Source organism: Limanda limanda, chromosome 10, assembly GCF_963576545.1.
Source record: "Limanda limanda chromosome 10, fLimLim1.1, whole genome shotgun sequence".
NCBI classification, from domain to species: domain Eukaryota; kingdom Metazoa; phylum Chordata; class Actinopteri; order Pleuronectiformes; family Pleuronectidae; genus Limanda; species Limanda limanda.
The window spans coordinates 15,014,864-15,039,914 of NC_083645.1; the positions used below are offsets into that span (position 1 = coordinate 15,014,864).

The following is a 25,051-nucleotide window of genomic DNA, read 5'->3' on the forward strand; positions in this document are numbered from 1 at the left end:
ATAGAATTGATTGCATGTTAGAGAGCATAATCCTCATGTCATTTGTTCCAGGATCCCACCAGGATTTAAAAACCCAAGCCTGAACTAGATGTCATATTTTAATAACAGCACCACTACAACAGAGGGATGAAAAAAACACCATCTGATTTATTTCACTAGCTCTTAATTCTGAGTAGAAATAACATTTTAAAACACATACAAAATGCTAAGTTTAAAAAGTTAATATCAAGCCTTTTATTTGGTATACAGATATTCATAGATTTATACAGTTTATATATATATGTATATATGTAACACATGTGCCACTGCAAAGTCACAGACAAACTCATTTTTGCTATCAAACGAAAAGAAAAATATATAATATACTGTGCTTAATTTCAAAGAAGTACTGTGAAGCGCTTATAATTAAAAATAACCAAAACCAGAAAGATGAGGTAACCGCCAGGCATGAAACAATCACCTATAAGTTTTTATTAATAATAATCATAATCATAACAACTCTGCTGAAACAAAACGGATCAAATAGGCAAATTAGAAGTATAGTGGCAGCATGGACCCTTAGTGTCAAACAAGAGAAAAGGATTAAAGTCTAACATACATACAGACAGAGTATGCATACAGACATACAGTGCATCAACGTACAAACAGGAAGTCAAGTGAGTCACTCGCAGATGTTTTTCTTGTCGGATACACAACATAAACTCAGGCATGCTCCAGGACAGCTAGAAAATCTGACACACACACACACACACACACACTCTAGGACCGACCAAACAACAATTGCGCAGTTGTGCTGCATGTGAACCCACACATACACACCACTGGAGGATGGTGGGTCATTCACTGAGAAATGTGAGGACCAGCGTGTATGTACATGTACAAGAAAAACTAATCGCAGGAAAAAAGACTGACTGGAAGAGGGGCAGAGAAAGAGGGAAAATCTCAGGGAGAGTGAAACTTAAACATAATTAGTGGAAGAACAACAAAGAAGGAGAGGGTGCTGTACAAAAAGGCAAAGAACTGGTGCATGTGTTTGTGTGCGTGTACAAGCACGCAGGTGTAGCTTTGAGGAGCAGGCAGTACTGAACGTGTCGCACAGACAGTGGAGGAGTGTCTGGCTCTCTCTAGTGGTCACTCCGAGTCTCTCTGAACTTCTGAGGCATCGGCCCGACAAATGGGACACGTCCTGTTGGCCTGAGGACAGACAGAAGGAAAAAGTAAGGTTTTAGAAGCAGGTCCTAATATAAATCATACAAAATCTATGAGTTATCTGACAGATCTCTGGAAAAGTGATACTCTCACTTACTGACATTTAATTCATGCAGACCTGTACGGAGAGTGTTTGTGTCTTTGAACAAAAAAGGAATTTACTGATTGGAACTCCTAAAGCAGCACTGCCTGGTCGCTTTCTAAAAACCAGACTTACCCATTTACTCTATCGATGTAAATGTAAAGGAACAGTGCGGGATTTGCCATGGAAGGTAAACACACTTACCCTGAGCCACTTGTCAACACATTTCCCGTGGAACTCGTGGCTGCAAGGCAGGACTCGCAGCAGCTGACGGGACTCGAAATCACTCATACACACCACACACCTGCAGCACAACAGATATACGATGAAGCAAAGTATTGCAACACAATAACTACAGGTGACACAAAGGATATTTAGGCTGACCATTTGTAAAACTACATGATGTGGTGGATTTGTTTTTTCAAGAGACCATGTCTCTTGGAGACTGAAATGTTTTTATGTGAAAATTAGTTTACAATCTATTGTGAGAGAACTGAAACTGTCTATGATCATGTAGCATCTTATACTTGTATATACGTTTACATTGTGAAATGTGTGCCAAGAATTAGGACATTGTGCCCGTTATGTTCACCTCTTCTCTGTCTCGGTGAACAGAAAATGTAATTAACAATAATTCAGCCTCTCAGCAGCTGATGACCTTGTGGCTGTAAAAAGGCACTCACAGTGTTTGCTCAGACTGATGGTTATTTGGATTGAACCGATAGGAGGGGAGCTGTTCAATGTCTCCCTTGGTCAGTCCTCTGAGTTTGGCCTCTCCCAGACGCTCAGCAAGGTTCAGGAGAGCCTGAGGGAAAAATCATCAGCAAATAGAATGGTACTTAGTAGAGCCTTTGCCTCAGACAAGGCAGAATCCTACACAGGATTGTCTGGTTCTTGTAATATAAATTTAAAGGAAAAGAGGAAGTGGTTTGATAATCTATATGATTAATTTGTCATAAAATATACTCCTAAACAGTTGAAAATGCCAGAAAAGTTAACAGAAATGTTCCATGTGTTGCATTTAAAGACAAAGAGAAAAACAACATGGCAGGAGTAACAACACAAGAATCAGAGTCTGCATCCAGCAGACAAGAGAATCAGACATATGAAGACCAACCTCATAGTTTTCCACCTCTCCATCGTCGACATCCAGCTCCAGGCTGATCGCAGGACCTGTGGGCTGGACTGGCAGCATTGAACTGCAGAAGGAGATGTGAAGCTGTAAGGTGTAGCAGTAGCTTCACTCAAAGCTACAAAAAGAAGCTCTTATAGCCTTCGAATCTAAGAGGAATAGTTAATTGCCCCCCAAAAAATTATATTTTACCATCTTACATTAAATATTTATTCTCACTTTATATATTTCTGTGTATTCATTATTCATCGTGATTCGAAAAAATGCCTGAGAAAGGCTCAGGATCTTTTTATGCAACCAATCCTTTGTTAAATCATTTGATGCTCTTCTGTTTTCACAATTTAACTATAACTAAGGACCACTCAAAGATTTATTCTCTTGGAAAGACTCTAAATATATATTGCTATTGAAAGTTTCAAGAAAATACAATGATCCCACCACATTTTGAAATCTGACGTTTTTATATCATCCATTATATGGTTCTTCAGGTATAAGTTATCATATTAGGTAATTTACTGTTTATTTTGCTTATAGAAAAGAAAAACTTTTTTCACCATAACTGTCTCGTCTTAGTAAATGCATGTACGGATCTACTTACAGGAAGTAAGGCAGGAGGCTGGGGTGGTAAGGCGAAGGTGGCAGTGGCTGTTGCGAACGGTACCGTCGCCCCGGGAGACGCCGAGGAATGAAGTTTGGATAGGACTGTGGGGTGAAAACAAATATATGTCAGATCATTTATGTAAAGAAGAAATTATAATGCATTTTATAACTCCTTCTTATTGCTCACCACTCCGAAGAACTCCTGTGGCAGGGGATCATGGGAGAGGAAGTGGAGCTGTGTGGAGTGTGGGTTGAGGGCTGGGTGTGTGGCAGGCGGATAGTGGAGCCCAGCACCCAGAGACAGGTGCTCTCCAAGCAGCTCGACGTCATTCTCTATCCTTTGTAATGGCTGCGGAAGAGCAGAGGCAAACGTAATTTCATGCAATCACATCAACAGAAAAAAATTCAACCACAATGAGCTTAGCAAAACTAATCAGCTGGTCTCCAGTCTATCAGCTGAAACAAATAACATGGTTTCAGCATTCAACTTCAGCTGCATGTCTCTGGACTGTGAGAGGAGACTAGAGAACCAAGAGAAAACCAACGCAGGCATGAGGAGAACACGCAAACTCCCAGAATCCCTCTTGATGTAACAAGAGTGCGAACCCCTTCCCCACCGTGGCACCCAGGATGTAACATACACAATAGTTCTCTACATAGATATAACAAAAATCCAAGCAAAAAAGCAAAGATATGTTCGACTGAATATAATACTGGTGCGTAATTTTATTTAAACAACTAATGTCTCAAACTGCAGTCAAAATAAAAAAAACTAAGAAAAGTTAAACATGAACAAAATTTAAAAAAAACTCCATAATGCTTTAGCTTGAGGAGTTAAACAAGCATGAACTTCAGGGAGCAAACATGTTTATAAAACGGGTGCATAATTTAGTTATTAGCAGATAATCAATAGTTTCCATGCTATATTTAGCCAATAGCAACAGATATGTCTAGTTTTCATCTGTGGTTTTACCTCCTTTTATTATAAATGATGCTGCCAACATGGCCCTTTTTACTACAAGTCTTCATATATTATAAAACCATACATTATCCCCAATTGTCTGCTACTGCTTAAGGAGAAGAAAGAAAATTGCTTATTTTGTAAAATATGCATCACCCATTTTACTTTAACATAGTATAGTTAAATGCAACAGTAAAGTGGAACATTTAAAGCTCTTGAAAGATGCTGAATCCCACAAGAAAACAGGGTTTTGTTAATATTTAAAAAAAAAATAGGACGAAAGGTTTTCTAAGGAGCACATAGAAAGTTAATACCAGCGTCTCATGAGTCTTTAAAGGGACTCTCACCTTTGTTGCATTTGAGAATTACAGCACATTCAAATCATCCCGCCTTCCTCCAATGCCCCACCCCCTCGTTCCCATCCGCGGTGTTTTTATTTTTTTGAAGAAACTTTATTTACAAGCAGACTTACAACCTACTGCCTCCGCGCACGCACGAATGCGCCACAAGAAGCAGACGGAAAACCTGCATGTCCATGCAGCAAACAGACAGGTCTGTCGGCCAATAAGGTCCTTCGGTCCGAAGAATTTTATTGGTTGAAGTTTTCACTAAATATTATGAGAGTGAAATAATTGTTTGTTTTTACTCCTGGTGGGTCTGTCTTGCATTTTAGAGTGTCATTACCTTATTAATACCAATTTAACCTTATCCAAAAAAAGTGTAAAAATGCAACAAAGGTGAGAGTCCCTTTAAATATCCATATCATTCTTTGTAACATTCACAAATATTCATTTGATTTGCTATGGCTGAAAGAAAAATCACCTCAACACAACATACTGTGCATGTTCTGACTCACCGATCGTGCCTGCTGTGTCGGATAGGGTCCAAACTGTCCAGGCTGAGGCAAGTGAGGCGGGTGGTGGGAAAGGTGTGTGGGGGGATGAGGGAGGTGAGGAGGGGGTAATAGGAAGGTCGGGTCACTGGACAGCAGGGATGGGAAGGGATAGGGCATTGGTAAGTGCTGCACAGAACAGGTCTGAAGGACCTGATGGGAGAGAGAGAAAAAAGACAAGCTGTTATAGAGGAAGTAAGCAACAATGAAAGCATCAAATAAAGAAAACCCAGTCAAATGTAAACAGCTGAATTTAATGTCTTACGGGAGGGACGCTGCAGACGGGATAGTGCTGTCCACTGAAAACCACCGAGCATGCTGGGATCTGCTGAGGGGCCGAGCGAGGAGCCAGCCCGGGCGGCGCTCCCGGAGGAGACACAGAATACGACACAGGAACTGAACCCTGAATATGGAGATTGAGGGGAAAGATGTTTACATACAAACTTAGAACACAACATATATGCACCAAATAAAGCATTTGTGATTGAATGATGCTTATGAAAGGATTTGGTTCATATGGTCTCTCTGCATCTTTCATTTTCAAACCGCTAAAAATAAACTGAAGTTTGTTTGATTTTAATGCTAAACAATTAGATGTGGGATAAGTCATGAAGTTAAATGGTATTTTGTGTAACATTCAGTGGCTTTTCCCTTTGTAACCGACACTAATGTGTGGATATTAGTTCTGGTATAAAAAAGGCTATTCACATACTCATGTCACATACAGGATAAGATGCTTAAGAAAAAAATATTTGTGTGTATTTGGAGTTCTGAAAAGTTCAAAGACACAAACAACACTTCTCACCAAGCTAAATTAATCATTGAATTATTCCCAAACAAATCAGAAGTGTTAGTAGACAAACAAATGAAGATTGTTTTGTTGAATGGATATACAGTAGTCGTCATCCTCTACATCTTGCTAAAAATAAGCTAACATTCCCATGTGTAGCAGTGTCATTTTCCCTCTTCTAGTGTTTTGTGAGTGTGTCTCATTCTGGTTCAGCATGAGGAGACAGGAATGCACAAGAAGGGACGATCTTTGAGAATCAAACTTAGTCATAAACACAAAGTCATGTTTTCTCATTTTCTCATCTCTAGGTGCTGCTCACCTGCTCATGGAGGTCCAGCACCACACTGCTCTGATGCTGGGATGGGTGAGGGTGTGGGTGCTGTTGGTGGGCTGCTGGGTGCAGCAGCCTCGGAGACAGGTTGGGTGACTGGTGGAGGGGTCTCGGGGAGGGGTTTGGGGGATGGTAACCTGAACGCTCCTCGGGCCCGGGTCCTCGAGGTGGTTGCTGGCTGTAAGGTGGGTAGCCCTGAGGAGGAGCCAGATGACGGTAGTTTTCATCCTGGTGGCCTGGCGACGGGCCGTGGTGAGAGTGCAGGTGATGGTGGTGATGATGGTGGGCGTTGGGGTGGTGATGGTGGTGGTGGTGGTGGTTGTTGTTGTTACTGTTGTTGTAGTGGTGGTGGTTGTTGTGGGCGTGGTGGTGGTGGCGGGTCAGACGGTCTCTCCGGCCACGCTGGCGTCTCATTGGAGGGCTGAAGGGGAAGAAAAAAGAGGTCTTCATTTCTCTCAGCATGAATACTGGAGCTGCCACATACTTCAAAATGTTAGGTTTGAGTGTAACTTTCTGACCAAGCTAAACCAACACTGAGCCGGACTAAGGAAAAAGAAATTTGCTGCCTTCAGTATTCTACCACATGTGTTCAAGAAAGACAGATCCTTTATGCTGATACATGGTTTATAGCATTTCACCATAACGCATATTTAAAAACTTGATAAAAAGTTTAAGGCCGACGTATTTTGGATTTCGGACAAATGAATCATAAAAGATTTGATTTGAAATTAATCAGGAGAATATTTTTTTTTAATGGAAGCTATTTGAAACAATTATTTTTAAAAAGCCTTAATTCAGTGATTTCACAAGTGTCTATTTGGCAGTAAATAAATAAATAAAATGTAATTCTGATAGATAACTATAAGATATCCTCCTTTTGCACTTTCCTTAAGTGTGGGCCTTGGCCCACTGGGGGGCCTTGGGGGTATAGCAGGTGGGTCTCAGACTGGGCTGTAAACATGTAGTTACATTTAGGAAAATTCATCAAATATAAATTAAGAGAAATTAATTTAATGTCTATTAAAGTATGATTTGTGTATAATTTATGGGTGAATAGAAGATCGGACTACACGATTATGGCCACAATAATATTTGAATATATTAATATTTGGGGGGGCTCAAGCCTCCTCACTTTGGGGAACTCTGGTCTATTGCCTGAAAACATTTATCATTTGTTCCATATTCTCAAATTCATTTCAAGATATATCTGGGATCTTTTAATTTGTGATGGTAGTAATCATTATATTTTTGACATTTTATATCACCAATCCCCAGATTAGTAATTAAAATAATGTAATATGCATTATTACACATGTACACATACTTACCTGCGGCGATTGCGAACAGGTGTGTGGCATCTCTCTGGCATGTAGTGGGGGTGTGGTCTGCGACTGGGAGGCAGCTCCCATGGACGAATAGGTGAGGAGGGAGTGGAGGGAGGTGCAGAGCTCAGATCCAACATTGACTGCTGGGAAAGACGCTGCCTTTTCGGGCTTGGGCTGTCTTCCATCTGCACACAGGGGCGAGGGAGGAGGAGAGCAGAAGAAAAAGAGGGCATACAAAAGAGGAGAATGAATGAGAGAGAAAACAATGACATACAAATCCTATTCAAACCAGGAGCAAAGCAGAGGCAACGGACACCGGTCATGTTTCCTACTTACTTTGTCCCGGTCGTCACTGCACACATTATCCGGATGAAAATGAAGCACTCCTCCTGCAGGCCACATAGGAAATAAATCACAATCAGACAAGAGCGCTGACAAAAAACAACATCACAAGAGACCTGTACGTACAGTTTCTGAACCAACACACAAGCAGCTGGTTGTCTTTGGTTTTTCGTTTCCCAAATCTAACGCCACACTGGATGCCAAAAAGTCAATATCTTGTTGCAGCCTGGCTGATTTGCTTGAACAGTTGTACAGACCTAACACCACCATATCCAACAGTGACAACAGAAAAGTCTTGGTCCCCTGTTGTCACTTAGGGCCTGTCTTCCAGTGCAGCCTTTACATCCCCTGCTTTAAAACAGGCAGACAAGGAAGGAAGCCATCTCTGGAAGATGTCACCATGGACTCATCTTCTCTGGCTCTCATAGACAAATCCTTCTCTGTGATCTAACATGAAAGTCCGCCACGCAACTCCCAGTAACTCACAGATCCACAATCAAACATGGCCAAGTTACAGCCCATGTTATATGTTGAGCCTGGATTATAACTTTTGTCTTCTGACATCAGCTCCTCGTCAACATCACTTTTGATGTACTCTGTACAGGGTCATGGATTGATTTAGTCCATTGAAAGAAAGTAAATCTGCATCAGTGCAACTCCATTAGTGCTTTATCAAATAAAAACACTGACAGATATCTGGTTTCAGCTTGTCAGATTTGCATTATTGTACAATTTTTTTCCAGTTTTGGACAGTTAAATAAACTAAAAATAAGCTTATTAATAATAATAACTATCACGGAAACTGTAGTATTTCCTTTAGAAATTAACCATTACCAGAAAGCACCATATGTCGTGCCGGTTTTTTTCCTCGTGTTGGAGGAATAAGTGATAACAATCTCTCCAAAGATCAAGAGGCCACCACAAAAAGACTCCTAAATATGAATCAGATTTTTAAAAAAACATTCAAATACATCACTGAATAAAGCTCTGAGGCCACAAACCTAATCTCAGAACAACACAATGCTCTCCCAGCTGTTTATCTGGGAGTCCACATGTGCAGTCTAGATGCAGCATGTGCACACACACATTTCAGCAGCTTAAGGAGGATGTCCTTGAACGCAGCTGACAAGACTTTCCTCTAAGCGGTCCCCCCCAAAAACCTTTAATCACCAAAAAGAGAAAAAAAATTATCCTCCCCTCATCTCGTTCTGTTTCTCCCCCCCACCACCATTTCTCTGTCATCCAAACAGCCCCTTCAGCCTTCTCAGAGGGGAAAAAAAAAACAAATCTGGGATCCAGCCCCCCCACCCCTTTTCTTGTCTTTAACCAACACCACTCCAGAGCCATGTGAAGTCTGCCGATAGTGACAGCTCAAAGACGCCCTGCTAGTGGCTGCAGAGAACAGAGGGACGCTTGGTTGACTGACAAGCCGACAGGAGGGCCAACTCACTGGCTCACATCTTTATTCATCTGCTATCCCTTTTTCTTTAAACCTCATAGGGTTCTGGGACTCGGCCCCGAATGTGTTTTGCGCAGAACTAGGTCTGTTAGTGCTGATTCACCCGGGGGGCCACAAGAGAGGGGATGGGGAGCCAGGCTGGACGGGTTCTGCTGGCGAGCACGTGACCTTGCTTCCTTCGAGCATGGCTGCTGGGGAAGACTGACACCATTTCTTTCAAGACTGACACCCAACCAGGCAGGGTAGAAAACTTTTGAGTATCAGCTGTCACCAAGTAGCATTTTCCGCCTGTTCTTATTCTTAGATACAGAGACGTGAACAATTATTTATAAGAAACAGGCCAAAAATAAAGAACAACCTATGTTACCCGCATATTCTGTAGAGGTTTCATGACAGTATTAATGATGGTGTCAGAAACCGGTTGCTATTAAATTGCAATGCTTGCACGTTTGGGGATGCAACAGTCATTTCTTGAGAGCGGGGGAGTGGTAGAGGGGGAGGAGAACATTTTTTGACAGAGACCCATTTTCAAAACATCCTCCAAACCAAGTTCCTGCATACAGTGATACCAAGGGGCATAATACTGGGACATGTACGACAATAAAGCAGCATGGGTAAAGAGGAAATCTGCGATCAACACCATACAAGCGGGAACACGTCACACGCAGACCCCAGCCTTCGACAAAGAGGCATGTGCAGCTGCTAAGAGGAAGAAAGCACCACACACAGCAGGGACATGCACACAAACGTCTCTGTAGTCTTTCAATTTAAGAAGTATGCGTTTCTGTGTGCGTGTCCCCTCTGTCTGGGCTATTTTTGGTGTTTGGCAACAGTGCTACTATTACAGAGGCCCATTAAAAGAGCGCTTTAATTCATTCAAAGCACTTTTTAGCCTTTGAGGGGATCCAATCTGGTGTAACAGAAGGCTTCTCCAGACACTTTCCAATAGTCAGCAATGGAAACCTGCTGTCAACCGGGAGTCTATGAGATCAATTAAAGGAAGCTGAACTGAGGTGGTGCATTTAATTAGCTGCTGTATCAGCTTCATTTGTTTCTCTCTCTCTAATTCCTTAAATGTTTTGGGGAGTTTTTTCTTTTTCTTTTTGACAGCAGGGACCTACTGCTGCTGTGGGCATGAAAAGTCAATTGACTCCCTGTTTTACTGATACTGGGCAATATAAATAAATCTGACTTAAAGTGAACAAACCATCATCCAATCTGCTGTTAATGCTGTAAATAAGAAGTAAATAGTGACTAAATATATATTGGGTATTTTTAAATGTTATTATTACCATTGTTTTTCTTATGTGTGATGTATTTAATGTGTTTTTATGTTTCTATGTTCATTGTATGCACCAATAACCAGAGCAAATTCCAGGTAGGTGTAAACCTACTACTTGGCAATAATTACTTTCTGATTCTGATTCTGGTTTATTTATGTTTGCTTTTAAAGTACAACATCAATCTTTGCTCAGCACTGAACCACTGATGACAAACCAGTTTGGCTAGTTGGGACAATGTAAAGATTTGCATATAGGCTTAAATGTAAGTTGACCAGCATGAAGATTTATGCTGAACTGCTATGACGACTATGGCAGCATGGAAAATCACTATCTAGACAGAGCTCTCATTTCAAAACAACTTCAAGGACTGTGTGTGCTCTTTCTATCAGACTCTCTTCAAACATAGTTCTAATAGAGACTGGGGAGGGGGGGGGGACAGACTAATGTGGCATGGTTAAACCACTTGGAAAATGCATATATCCCTGGGCTCCACATGAGTAACACAATATGACCCTCAGGCCTTCAGCCACACCATTCCAGGACTTTGCAAGGGGGATTTTTGTGCAGTGCATAACTCCAGCTGAGGGTCAGGCTCATTTCCACTGCCACTGTAAAGCCAGGTAGTGACAGCCAGGACAGGAAGTTCAGGAACCTGCTGCGCTCTGTTTACTTAGGTAAATGCTACTCAACCCTCCGAAGCTAAGCCTCTGTTGGATCTACTGACCTAGCATACAGCTGGCCTTTCAAACAACACCTGGCAGTGAAAGCACCAAACCCTTTTAGTTAAATGTCTCAAAGCCTGTTAAGCTGCCAGTGGTCCGCATGCATCCCCCAGGGGGGTGGATCCTGTGCGAGTGTGTGCATGATGCATCTAGCCCGGGCTACGGGCCCTGTTTCCTGCAGCCAGCTTACCGGCCCCGGGGTGTCGGTGAGCTCCGAGCGAGGCGTGGCGCGGCGGCCCCGCGGACATGTAGCTCCCCTGGGCGTGCTGCTGCTGCTGCTGGCCCTCCGCGTAGCTCCGACCGCCGTGGTGGTGGTGGGGTGCCCAGCCCGGGTTGCTCTGCGGCGGGTAGCTCACCGCTCCCCCGCTGGCGTTCATCAAGCTCCCGCTGCCGACCGCGGGACCGCCGCCGCTGCCCCCGACGCTGCCGTTCATGCCGAAATGATAGAAGCCAGACCGGGACCGCGAGCGAGTCCTCGGGGGGTCCATGGCCGGAGAGGAGGAGGCGGATGATGAGGAGGGCGGTGGTGGTGGATGGACGTGATGGAGGTGGGCTGGAGAAACGGACAGGAGCCTCTGCACGTCTGTCGATCCGCCGGGTTACCGCTGGTGATGACCGGTCACTGCTCGGGTTCTCTGACACATTTAAATGGACCGAGGGGTGGGGGGCACACCTGGGAGCAGCAGCGGGCTCAGGGAAGCACAAATCCCGTATGTTGCGCAAGCAGCCCCGGTTCCATCCAGTCTCTCCTCCTGGCTCCTGTCTGTGCGCGTCAACTCAACGAAAAACGCGTATTGACTTGTCGACTTACGAAAGTGAATGCGTATAAAAAATATAGTCTTTAAACTAGTAACAAACTACAATCATTCTCCTGTGTTGTTATCGGTAGTTTGCGTCGCCAGCGGAGCAACAACTGAGCAGGTCTCCGGTTCTCTATTGTCTGTGCACGGAGGACCAGTGTCGGGCTTTCACACAGTAGAGTAAAGTGTTTTTAAAGGCAAATGGTTGAAAGCAAGGTGCTCCTCAACCAATTGGATAATTATCCATTAACAGGCGACTGCTCAGTTGAAGTAAATATATTCCCCAGCCACAGCAAACCAAGTTTAACACTTAGATCCCCCAGCACAGAAAAGATGGCTAGCTGTCGAGCGATAGCAAACTGAGAAGAACCCCACCGCCCTGGTAGCTGGCCGTGAAGCAAAGTTATTAGCATAGGTTCGTGGAGAAATGACGGCTCCACTGCGACGTGCACCCGGCTGTGCGAGGTCAGGTTACCCCCCCTCGAGTCGGCTCACTATACCTGCTCGTTCAGGGGCATAATCTCGATTCTCCAGCTAGCCCGGGGCTAAAAGAAAGCTTGGTCTGCAGGGGAAAACAAGTCCAACAGAGCCGACATTACGAGCTAGCTAGCGTCGCTTCGTGTTGACGTGAGGGCTCGTCGTCCACCGGAGCTAATAGCGGATTACCGGGGGAAGCAGGAGGGCGGGGGGGCAGATAGCTACGTTATCCGTCAAACACGGCGGACGATGTTTGTCCCATTTAAATCCCCTCTCTCGCTTTCAGTGTTTTCTCCGGTCAGCAGGGAGCGTAGTGGAGATCGATCAGTGGGAGTTTTCACATCCCTGCCGAGTCGCGACCAATCGACCGCAGAGAGACGTGACGCTGGGCTCCACGCAAATCCGCCTCTTGTTTACGACACCCGGAGCGAGGAGACGTGGAAGGTCGCGCAGCATCTGCCAAAGTCACATTTGTTTAATTATCAGTTTTAGATGTCGAGTTTTAAGTGGAAGCTTGTGAGCAGAGTCGATTGCTTTGGTCTGGTAAACCCCGGGCAGCTGCTCAGCTCATTAATAATTCAGCAGCTTCACAGCAGAGGGACGATACGCTCAGGTCTGATGCCTGCTACACACACACTACACAAACCAAACCCCCTTTTCTCGTGTGTTTAACGTAAAACAACAACACGTTTTTGAACACAAGTGATACGTGGATTTGCCTGGAAATGCATGTTTATTGAAGTTGAATCTACAATAACCAAAATATACATTGTAAGCTTAGCATCCAAGGACAATCAAAGGTTTGTGCCTCTGAACCAATTTCAAGTATTTTAATGACAAGAAATTACAGTTACTGTCAAACTGGCTGTGAATTTAATGAGATAACAAAACACACTTTACAACAGAGCCAAAAAACACAGTGTAAAAGCTGATCACAAAATACAAAACAAACCATTGGAAATGTCAGGATAATAATTAAACATTTTTACAGAGCAAGGTGAAAGTACAAAGGTACATTCAAACGCGGTACACAGAAGATGAAAATAGTTTAACTGTATGCGCTATTCTACAGTGGTTTGTGTTAATAAATACAAATCAATCAATCAAAACACATTAAGGTACGATTCACCTTTTTGTTATCCAGTTGCAAGTCACTTACAAAATGTTTTTATCTTCTTCTGTGACGTACTCTTTGCTTTGGGGAGAGCAGGTTTTCACTTCCCTTGTCGACATCACCAGAAGGATATATTTCCCCACGTTTCATCCCTCCTCTCTTCTTCCACCTCTCCGTCTCTCTGCTCTTCCGGCTCTTTCTGACAGCTGCCTCATCCTTCTTTTTCCTCTTCGGAGGCGGTGTGGACTGCCGGTGATGATGACATTTGGACTTGAAGGGGTCTGCTGCATCATCAAAATTATGACGAGACCTCCCCAGTATACCTCCTTGTCTTCTGGCTTGAGCTTCTCTCCTTAGTTTCTTTATCTCCTGTCTCTCTCTGCGCCGCTCTGGCCACGTCTTCCTCCTGCCAGCTCGGCCACATGTCTCCTGCTTTACCACGCTCCTCCAAAGGACCGGCTGATTCTCCTCCCCTGGCTGCCCTGTTGGTTCAGACGGGTGCTGCATGGATCCAGCGCCCCCAAGCTCTGAAAACAAAGACATCAATTTAAAAAAAAAATGTACTTAATAATCAGTGTAAGCCTTTATAAAGGCTGGTGTTAACAGCTGCTCTTATCAATATATTCATATCAACAATGGGTCAAACGCAATGTTAAAGAGGCTGCTCACTTACTAACCCAAAAATAATTATCAACCAACCCCCCATCAGCTCTACTTCTCCATCCTAACCAGCTACGTGTTCAGTCACAGTTGGGAACTGTATTCATGAACAAAGCTCTTACAAATCCACCAATTGATGAACATGATGGAAAATTAAGCAGACAAAGAGCCAAAGAGGTGTTGGAAAAAAACAAAATCTTGGATTTTAATCTATTTAGTGGCCAAATACATGACTGTGAGATAATGCTTATGTTCTGTGTTTACATCAGCTGGATACAAACAGCCATATAAAATGATAATGTCAATGTTGTGTTAACAGCTTGATTTGCTGACCCCAAGTGACAATATCACTATTTTCTATCGTAACTTAAATTAAGTGAACCCTAAAAATGTTGTTACTATTTCCCTCCAAAGTTTAAACTTCAAAGTGCCGTCTAGGAGGCTGTGACATAACTACTGGTTAGAGATTCAACAAAGCAGCGGTGAAAGGGGCTGGAATCGTTCAACCAACAACTCCGTGCTAACCCCCACTCAGACTGCTAGGAACCTGGGTGTGACACTCGACAGCCAACTCTCCCTTTCTGCCAACATTACTGCAACAACGCGGTCCTGTAGATTCATGCTTTACAACATCCGGAGAATACGCCCCCTTCTCACTCAGAAGGCGGTGCAGGTTCTGGTCCAGGCCCTGGTCATCTCACGCCTCGACTACTGTAACTCCCTCCTGGCAGGTCTACCTGCTACTGCCATCCGACCTCTGCAGCTCATCCAGAATGCAGCAGCTCGACTGGTTTTTAACCAACCTAAATTCACTCGCACTACTTCGCTCCTCCGCTCCCTTCACTGGCTACCAGTGGCTGCCCGCATCCGGTTCAAAACACTAGTACTCGCATACCATGCTGTAAACAGATCAGGTCCAGTTTACATCCAGGACATGGTCAAACATTACACACCAGCACGTTCACTCCACTCTGCTTCAGCTAAACGACTCGTTGCTCCTTCACTGCGAGCTAAACACTCATCAAAATCACGACTGTTTGCTGTCCTAGCTCCTAAATGGTGGAATGAGCTCCCACTCGACATCCGGACATCTGAAAGTTTACACATCTTCCACCGAAAACTAAAAACACACCTCTTCCGACTGTACCTAAAATAATAAAAAAAAACAAAAAAAAACTAACCACTTTTGAAACTAACACTTTGGTAACACTAAAATGGCACTTACTTATAGCACTTTGTAGTTTTGCTTTATTTCGAAGAAATTGTACTGTCTTGATTCTTGTTGTTCTTGGTTTGTACCCTCCGGGTTGAATGCACTTATTGTAAGTCGCTTTGGATAAAAGCGTCAGCTAAATGAAATGTAATGTAACCACAGAGGGAAGCAACACACCAGCTTAAACCTGGTGTTCTTAAACATGCACAAGTGATTATATCTGGGCAAACATGACCAATACAAATTATATAACTGGTGCCCTTTAGAGTTGGATGACACACACATTATAGAGGACACACAATAATAACCAGTTAGAAAAGAAGAAACCGCTAAAACCATGTTTATTTGCCATTACGTGCAACTCCTGTAAAATGCTAGAAGTATAAAAGGTATATGCACAATTTGATATGGTCAATCTTTAATAGTTTATTTTTGTTATTAACCCACATTTCTTATTTTTTTGCCAGCTATATTAATTGTTAAAATATAAGAAATTTGTCATCTTATATCTGTGAAAGTTTATCCTTTGGATGATGTGGTTTTTGTCTTTCCAATCAGATAAAATTAGTTTTGAAGCCTCTACCCTTTAAAAACATCAATAAAGAGCACAGATAAAAGATAAAAGAATGTTTTTGTCACCTTTGGTTGTTCCGTGCCTTCTGTTACAATGCTGGAGGAGGTCTTCCATAGTGTCATAGTGGAAAACATAAGGCAGTGAAGGAAATGTCCCACTGACCATCCTGTTCTTAGTGCACTCCTGATATGGACAAAAGAGAGACAGAAACACAGAGGTGGGGATTAAGAAGAAAGGTGAAAGTTGGATACAAAATTTTTGGGGAAAAAATTTGAATTTAGGTAAGAGAAGAGAGAGTAGATGCAACTGAAAGTCTGGATTAAAGAGGAGAAGATAAATTACAGTCTGACCCAAAACAGAGAGATATAAGGGTGAGGGTAATTTGGACACAAATATTAAGAAGAGAAAAGAGATGAGACTGCAAGGACAAATTATTAAAGAGGCCAAAAAGGCAAGAAAGACAATAAAATCAAAGAAAGAGTTCCTTTCATTCACTACTTACAAAACCATGATGTCCCCTCTTAGAGCAGTTGTAACAATGAGCAAAGCATCTCTTATATTTGAGTCTCTGGATTTTCTTTGGTCTGAGAGGAGCCTGCGACCGAATCTTGAAGAAATGTCAAAGTAAAGAACACGTTTAAACATTGGAAAAGGACAATTATCACCATTTCAAACATAGCATCTTCTGATAGCCTGTTTATAGGACGTCATTTCCATAATTCTGAGCAAAAACACCAATGACTCAAACAAGCAGAGTTTCTACAATAAGCCCAAGAAACTTAATGTTCAGAAGTTTACTTATGAGAAAGAGTGTGATGAGGGGAAAAAAGTTCAAACTTCAACTCACCGTCAAGTGGTATTGTCGCCATGTATCAGGGCAAAACTGAGGAAAACCCATGAAAAAAGCCAACATTATTCTCTTGGTCAGGAATACAAAAAACAGAGCAGTGTGTAACGGCACTGACGATGAGGAGCTGTTTGTCTAAATCTATCACACATAACTGACCAATGCTTTCAAAGTTTCCTTTCCTTCAACAGAGCAACACATACAAACTCTAATGGGCCAAAAGACCCAGGGGCCTAACGTAGCAAACTCACATCAGAGAGGTGTCCTCTCATCCCACAACGCTGGCAGAGCTGCTTCCATACGGGGGGCTTCTCACAATGCCTGAGGCCATGTTTGGGCAGCCCACAGCTGTGGCAGGGTCGGCGGGGACAGTCCCCCTGGCTGTGGCCCTGGATCCCACAGAGGACACAAGTGGGACATTTCTGCAAGAAAAAAAGTTATACAAGGGTTTTAAGATGGGTGTTATGATCTTCAGTCATCCTCTACAGGTGTCCATGGGATTTCAACAGTGTGGATGTCTACACAGTCTATGGCAGCCTGTAAGGAAAGGCAATACAGGATATTAACACAGGGTTTGTGCAGGTGTAAATAGGTTAAATTTAAGCTTTTTAAGGACACACAGAATTACATTTAAGACCTGTAACATTTGACAAATATCTGACAATATATCTGCTCAATTCTGGATTTTCCATAAAGAATTATAACACGGAAACATTACAAACTGTATGCCACTAAAACATTTCCATTTGAGGCCTAAAATTCAGAGTATTTCATTTCTAACTTTTTAAGATCCTGTGGAAATCCTGTATATAAACCAACAACTGTATCAAACTCATACATTGGACATTTTTAGTAATAAAAAAGTACTTTTCTGAATGTGAGAGAAAAAGGTGTGTCTTCTTTTACCTTGTGGTAGTAGCAGTTTTTGGCAACGTGTCCCGTTCTGTTGCAGATGTTACAGGTCGGATTACGATCGGCGTAAAAATAACGGCCGGTCCGAGAGTGATCAGCTCCAAGCTAGATAATATGAGTTGACAAAGAGATGACAGTCAGAGTAAAAAAATAAAATAATGTAAAGTCATATTCCTGATATCATACAGCAATATTTGACTGAAGCCATTAAAACAAATATTTTCATACATTCTTTTGCCAGTTTTCAAGCTGAGAATTACTATTATTCATTTCTCATCTTCACTGTTTAAAATGTTTAGAATAAAACATTTTCAATATTGTACTTAAAATCATTGCGATGCTATTGTATTTTTATATTTGTAGAATATTTGATTTGATAAATATAAATAAATGTAGGAACAAATTGCTACTCAACATTTAAGTTCTATAGGCTTAATCATGAAAGTAGTTACAAATTTTCCTAAATAAAGTAAACTCAAATTGAGTTACCAAAAGTTACCTTGTCTTTCACCGATATTGCCCAAGCATCTTCATCTGACATCACATTTGGATCTGTGTGGGAGAAACCATTGAGAGCTGAGTTATGCAGACATTTCAGTACGACAGCTATAATGGATCGGCTCTCACACAGGATACTTTTTTTAAATATGAATATATGAAACATTTTATCTTGTTGTTATTTTTGCCCATGATGCCCATCACAGGCCTGTAAAATGTAATTGTAACAACTCTCTGAACCTTACTTACTTTCAATGATCTTCAAGTGGACATATCTCGTCTTCTGGTAAATATTTCAGGACACTCAAACAGAAAGGCAGACAAGAACACAGACAGTGTTTACCTTCAGCTCCAGACTCCTCCTCAGGGTCGCTCCAGTAGCTCAGGTTGAGATGAATGCTTGAGTCTCCTACTTGCTCCTCTCCTCCCAGGAACATCCACTCCTCAACAGGCTGCTCCCTGTCCTCCTCCTCCTCCTCCTCCTCCTCCTCCTCCTCCTCCTCCTCCTCCTCCTCCTCCTCCTCCTCCTCCTCCACCTGGGATACTCCAGTACCTGAAGCCGGGCTGGCGCTGCCGTCCTCCGGAACCCGTCCAGATGAGAACGAGAGGGCCAGGAGAAGTGGAGGAGAAGGATCCCTGCTGAGCCGAGCAGCTCGTTTCCGGTAGCTTAACTCCATCACTCCTTCACCTTCTTCATCTGAACTACTGAAGATCTCAACAAACAGAGCCTCCTCGCTATCCTCCTCCTCCTCCTCTGTTTCCTTATGGTCCATGCTGCCTACGGAACAGCGCCACACAGCGACCGCTTGTTGCTCTGCTATCAAACAGCGATAGCTGTTCCAGCTAACCGGGCAAAAATAGAATAGCTTGCTTTAATTTACTTTTTATATTCCTCACTTTGAATTCAAACATGTGAACTGTAATCACACAAAAGGGACCGTTAAGCTAGCCAGCTCTATGCTAACGTGAACTAGCTCCGCAATAGCCAAGAGAGTTATGGTCGCTAAATTAGGCGACAAAGCAAAGTCAAACAAAGTCAGTAAAGGTATTTTCTGCTCCTTGCCCATGTTCAGTTCACAACCTCTCGGTCGTGGCTTCAGATAAAGCACAGATATGACGGGTTTCCCTCCGAACAGCAGCAGCGGGCTGGTGTCTCCACGCTAGTTTCTGAAAAGCACTTCTACCGGTGCCGTGCAGAAAATGTTGGCCAACAAAAACTGAGCCGAGCGTTAAGTTTGGCTAATAATGCCCTTCCCGGAGTTAAATCATGCCTTTATGAATCACAAGTCAAGTTAAAGTACTGATAATATCAGAAAACAGTGCCAGTTTGTAAAGGCACCATTTACTAGTTTTTATTCTAGTGTTATTCTATGTCTCAAATAATAATGACTCCAGCTTAATGTTTGTGTTTGAAACGGGCTGTTCTAAGGTATGATAAAACTATTAGGTACAAAACTTGAGTATGTCCTTGATAATGATGAAATATCATTCATTCGTCATTTGAGCAAGTGTTTACAATGATTGTAAGGACTGGTTTTCTCTTGTTGCTTGTTTGTAATTCGGCATTTATTATTGAGGCATTTCACTGAAATGTATTATATTAGAAATATTCAAATCTCAGTGTCAAAAAATACATGTTATCTGTGCAGAAGGCAGCATTCCAGGTAGAATTAACTGTTGTTCTTCTTTTCCAATATAATACATTGGTGAAGCCTTTTTTGAGAAAAGAAGAACTTTATTTGTGTAGCACTTATCTAAACAAGGTTACAGAGTGAAAGGTACAAAATAACACTAATGATTATATTTATCAACTATACAATGCAGGGCTACAGTTATTGGGGACAGTGATGTCACCCGCTTGGTATTTTTCATGGGAATGTCAGAGCTTTAATCTGGTTTATCAGTGCACATTCTACAATTAAAAAAAATAAACTTTCACATTCTGGAGTTTTAAGGACTGATCCCAAAATCGAAAATTAAACCGATTTATTGATCTATTATACACAAAAACCTGTATGTAAGTGTGTAGTGTGTGTGTGTGTGTGTTTGTGTGTGTGTGTTTGTGTGTGTGTGTGTGTGTGTGTGTGTGTGTGTGTGTGTGTGTTTGTGTGTGTCTGTGTGTTTGTGTGTGTGTGTGTGTGTGTGTGTGTGCGTGTGTGTTTGTGTGTGTGTGTGTGTGTGTGTGTTTGTGTGTGTTTGTGTGCGTGTGTGTGCGTGTGTGTGTGTGTGTGTGTGCGTGTGTGTCCAATCAGAGGCAGGCTCGTGCCGCTGTCCACCTTCAGGTGCTGAAAGCAGAGGTGCTTGTTCCATCCTGTCAGTCAGGGACACAATCTGAACAGCCCTCTCTGGAAAACTTCTGATTCGCTCTGATGTTTTTAAATGAAAATGTTTGTCTCAAGCATTCCCACTTAGTCTCCAGCAGCTTGTGAAGTGCAGCAGGACGTCAGACTTTTCACAGCTTGTGATGGAAGTGCTCTTCGAACAGGTGCCGCTCACCGTCACGCACAGTGAGTATCGATGTTTATTTTGACATTAGAGTGATAAGGAGACACCTGCAGCCTGTACACAGATATCCACGCACTGAAGGACTCTTGCTGTTGTATCTATAATAACTGTAATAACTGTGTGACTGTGTACTACTTGCTCAGCTTACGGCGGAGTGAACCAGCTCGGCGGAGTCTTCATCAACGGACGCCCGCTGCCGCACGTGCTGAGGCAGCGCATCGTGGAGCTCTCGCAGCGGGGGGTGCGCCCCTGTGAGATCTCCCGCAGCCTGCGCGTCAGTCACGGCTGTGTCAGCAAAATACTGACCAGGTAACCTGTGTGTGTGTGTGTGTCTTTACCTATAGTCATCATGGCCAACTTTGGTTCAATACCTCATTGTGAGAACTATTTGGCTGCTTCTCACAAATTAAATTGGCTGTTTGAGGATTCAGACTTGATTTTAGGGTTATAGGCTTAGGTTAGGGTTAGGTATTTAGTTTGTATGGTTAGGGTAAGAGGCTAGGGAATGCTTTATGGCAATGAGTGTCCTAAAAACTATAGATAAATGCACGTCTGTGTGTGTGTGTGTGTGTGTGTGTGTGTGTGTGTGTGTGTGTGTGTGTGTGTGTGTGTGTGCGTGTGTGCGTGTGCGCGTGTGCGCGTGTGCGCGTGTGCGCGTGTGTGCGCGTGTGCGCTTGTGTGTGTGTGGCACTATTAATCAGCCCATTCATCATCTGCATTATTTGGTTCATTCCACCGCTGCCACATGATTGGCTGGTTGGATAACTGTATGATAAGCTGGCATGAAGCCTTTACTGCAGCTTATCATGCAGTTACCTTAACTGTAAAGGTGTTCCTAATAAAGACCTCAGTTCCTAATAAAGAGCTCAGAGATTGCAGACTTACACAGATACATATACATGCAGCCATCCCAAGGTACATTATTCAGATTTCTTTCAAGATGATGTGTTTGTCTTTAATTCTGCCTAGGAGCTTTGAGCTTTTTAGTCCAACTCATTGCTCTCAGGTCAGTTGTTAACCTCTCCTGACAGATATCGAAATTGCTTACTCAGGTACAATGAGACAGGGAGCATCAGACCAGGAGTGATCGGAGGATCCAAACCCAAAGTGGCCACACCCAGAGTTGTGCAGATGATCCTGCATTGGAAACACACCAACCCTGCCATGTTCGCCTGGGAGATCAGAGACCGGCTGGTGCTGGAGCGAGTGTGTGACTGTGAGAGCGTACCCAGCATCAGCTCCATCAACAGGTACAGAGGACCTTGGTGTTTGTGTGTGTGTGTGTGTGTGTGTGTGTGTGTGTGTGTGTGTGTGTGTGTGTGTGTGTGTGTGTGTGTGTGTGTGTGTGTGTGTGTGTGTGTGTGTGTGTGTGTGTGTGTGTGACACGATAAATAACATGTGGGTTGAGTGAGCTCCATCTCTGTCTTTATAGAATCATAAGAAGCAAAGTCCAATCTGCATCCTGTGAAGTTGGTGAGTGTTTCTGTCCCTCCTCCTCACTCTTGATCCACCTGCCTCTCTCTAATGTCTCCTAACACTGACCTCTGCCCCTGCAGTGTCATCAGCATCATCTGTTGCCGTGGGAACAGTCCAGTCCTCTGAGTCTACCTATTCCATCAGTGGGATACTTGGAATCAGAAAGTGTAGCGGCAAATATAAAGAAGGTGTGTTTGATGGGTCTTCTTTATGAAGACGTTTAGAGACGTTACAGTAAGAAAGCCATTGATTCCAATTTAGCTGTTTCAAAATATCTGCTATGAAAAAGGCTTACTTCATTAATATGTGCAAATAATTAATTATACAAGATATTCAATGATGTTATTTTTTAATGATTTTCATTTTATTTTATTTTAAAATACAAGCTCTCTTTACATTGTTCATATTTTTTGTCAGGATCTCCTCAAGTTTCTGTTGCACATTTGTGTTGTTGTGGAACAGTGTATTTCGACATCATATATTAAAAGAAATGAGAATTTAAATCAAATGGTTGACAAACAATCAAGTTATTTTTGTACCTTAAGACATTTTAAAGCAACACACACATGTTAGCAGTGATGTTATTTCCTGTCTTCAAGAAAATAATTAAGTAAGTCACAAGATCTTTCTTTATTCCGTGTTTTAAAATTCAAGATTATCTGTCCCATTGCTTCTGGAACATTTTTAAATCAATATCTTGAGGAGGAATTAAAGTGATCCAACTTAAGTGTAGAAAATGACAGCGATGCACCAGCATTTCTGAAACAAGAAATCTCCATTTCTTTTTTACCTGTGTATTACAAACAGAATGTAAGACTTCAGCTTGGATTTAACGTCTCAGGAAAAAGGATTTACTTCCAGAGAGGAAAGGGATTACAGGGGTTTCTCTATCCGACCACACAGCAGACAGACGAGTAAAGCTGAGGGTGTTGTGTTAATATTAGTCTGAATGAAACAACCTCCGCAGCAGGAGCTCCACCTCACTGCCCGGGGCTTCTCCTCTCAGCCAGCAGGCGTCGTGCTCCTCCCTGCCTCCCCCTCACCTCTGCCTCTCATTACAGGCCTGCTTACACCTCCACTCCTCCATCACTGAAACCATTAGAATTGCAGATCAAGCTGATAAATACACACAGTTGCACATGGGAATGTGCAGACATGCATGCGTTTTGTTATTCCTCTAATTAGAACGAGGAAAGGTCACAGTAGGGAGATCGAGATGAAAGTGAATGTGGACTGAAGGTGTTTTGTTTTCCAGGAAGGGACTTCTCCTGCTTCCTGTACCACAATCAGCCACGTTCCTCCACTGACCCCTGGCGACACTCTGCCCACTGCCTGACATCTGTCTCCAGCCTGACCTTTTACCCCAGCCTGCCAGCCAGTCATAATCCAGAGCCAGGAGGTCAGTCTGCATCAATGTACGCACACTTGTGTCATGTGTCAGTCAAGCTTCGGTGTGTTTTCTCTAAGGATCTTCTCTTTTTGTTTAGGGTCTCCATGTTATTGAAGCTGAAAGACGATCTAAAATATCCCGGGAGAAAGAAGATTAAGGATCTTTGTATGTGATTGAAATTGTACGTATTATAAGATCAATACATCAAGATAGAACCCTTCATCACAATTTGCAAGTGAGTTCAAATAAATCTGAAATAACCTGACTCATTTTTGACTTTTTATTTACATAAACTGGGCTCAAATGTATACTGCTATTACGGAGGCTTAACAGAGCATCATCAGTACAATGCATTATCCCCTGTCCCTGCCACCCCTGTGGCCATTTTCTCCCCAGTCAGTGGTGGAGGTGGAGCATCATTAGAGGCCCCATGATGGAGAACAGTGGCTGTGTTTCCTCCCCGGCGTGCGTCTCTCTGGCCTGCCCTCAAGGATGAGGGATTAAAGGAGTCGATGGGAGCTTCCGGAGGGACGTTCAGGGTCAAAGAACGAAGCCGAGAGAGAAATCTTTGACCAGCAGTGGGCATCAGTCTGCAGGAGGCATGTGGTGAACAGGCTCGGGTGGCAAATGTTTTCACTGTGTATATATATATAAGCGCGAGCACACACACACACATAAATCAGACATCTGAAATTACTTGTTCTTTAGATAATAACTAAAATGAAACAATTAAAGTAAAAGAGTATATCTGAAAAAAAGAATGGTTCCTTTGCACTGAGCTGGTTCTCACACAAACACACACACACACACTGAGGTTCCATGACAATTGCTCAGTTTACCCAAATCACATCTTAAAATAAAATAATGAATCTAGTATGCCCATTAAGAGTGAGCTTGGTGTGTGTTTGTGTGTGTGTGTGTGTGTGTGTGTGTGTGTGTGTGTGTGTGTGTGTGTGTGTGTGTGTGTGTGTGTGTGTGTGTGTGTGTGTGTGTGTGTGTGTGTGTGTGTGTGTGTGTGTGTGTGTAACACGATAAAAAACAGGTGAGTTGAGTGAGTTCCTTCTCTGTCTTTACAGAATCATAAGAAGCAAAGTCCAATCGGCATCCTGTGAAGTTGGTGAGTGTTTCTGTCCCTCCTCCTCACTCTTGCTCTACCTGCCTCTCTCTAATGTCTCCTAACACTGACCTCTGCCCCTGCAGTGTCATCAGCATCATCTGTTGCCATGGGAACAGTCCAGTCCTCTGAGTCTACCTATTCCATCAGTGGGATACGTGGAATCAGAAAGTGTAGCGGCAAATATATAGAAGGTGTGTTTGATGGGTCTTCTTTATGAAGACATTTAGACACGTTACAGTAAGAAAGCCATTGATTCCAATTTAGCTGCTTCAGTTCAGAGCTCTGATGTTGACTATGCTCACTCACTCTCACACTGTCATCACTTAACTTTAATGGAAAA

General features: G+C 42.8%; 3 protein-coding genes across 3 annotated transcripts; 1 reads left to right on the top strand and 2 right to left on the bottom strand.

Annotated features, from left to right (window-relative positions):
* Window positions 1–219: 219 nt before the first annotated feature.
* Window positions 220–12,695, bottom strand: LOC133012130 (E3 ubiquitin-protein ligase RNF38-like). The gene is made up of 12 exons (XM_061080104.1): window positions 11,319–12,695; window positions 7,659–7,711; window positions 7,326–7,507; window positions 5,986–6,418; window positions 5,142–5,279; window positions 4,841–5,029; window positions 3,211–3,372; window positions 3,022–3,125; window positions 2,409–2,490; window positions 1,975–2,096; window positions 1,496–1,595; window positions 220–1,194 (listed from the first exon to the last, which is right to left on the bottom strand). Exons 1-12 carry the CDS (start codon window positions 11,614–11,616, stop codon window positions 1,132–1,134), a joined length of 1,926 nt encoding a protein of 641 aa, XP_060936087.1. The 5' UTR covers window positions 11,617–12,695; the 3' UTR covers window positions 220–1,131.
* A 496-nt stretch (window positions 12,696–13,191) lies between these two features.
* Window positions 13,192–19,374, bottom strand: LOC133012042 (zinc finger CCHC domain-containing protein 7-like). Its single transcript, XM_061080008.1, has 9 exons — window positions 18,769–19,374; window positions 18,567–18,714; window positions 18,225–18,277; window positions 17,720–17,830; window positions 17,065–17,235; window positions 16,814–16,849; window positions 16,469–16,573; window positions 16,032–16,149; window positions 13,192–14,046 (listed from the first exon to the last, which is right to left on the bottom strand). The coding sequence occupies exons 1-9, from the start codon at window positions 18,994–18,996 to the stop codon at window positions 13,574–13,576; spliced, it is 1,443 nt and encodes a 480-aa protein (XP_060935991.1). The 5' UTR covers window positions 18,997–19,374; the 3' UTR covers window positions 13,192–13,573.
* Window positions 19,375–20,687: 1,313 nt separating this feature from the next.
* On the top strand, window positions 20,688–23,708 carry LOC133011402 (paired box protein Pax-5-like). The gene is made up of 7 exons (XM_061079133.1): window positions 20,688–20,730; window positions 20,872–21,037; window positions 21,781–21,978; window positions 22,161–22,201; window positions 22,285–22,392; window positions 23,460–23,603; window positions 23,692–23,708. The coding sequence occupies exons 1-7, from the start codon at window positions 20,688–20,690 to the stop codon at window positions 23,706–23,708; spliced, it is 717 nt and encodes a 238-aa protein (XP_060935116.1).
* The last annotated feature ends 1,343 nt before the right edge of the window (window positions 23,709–25,051 follow it).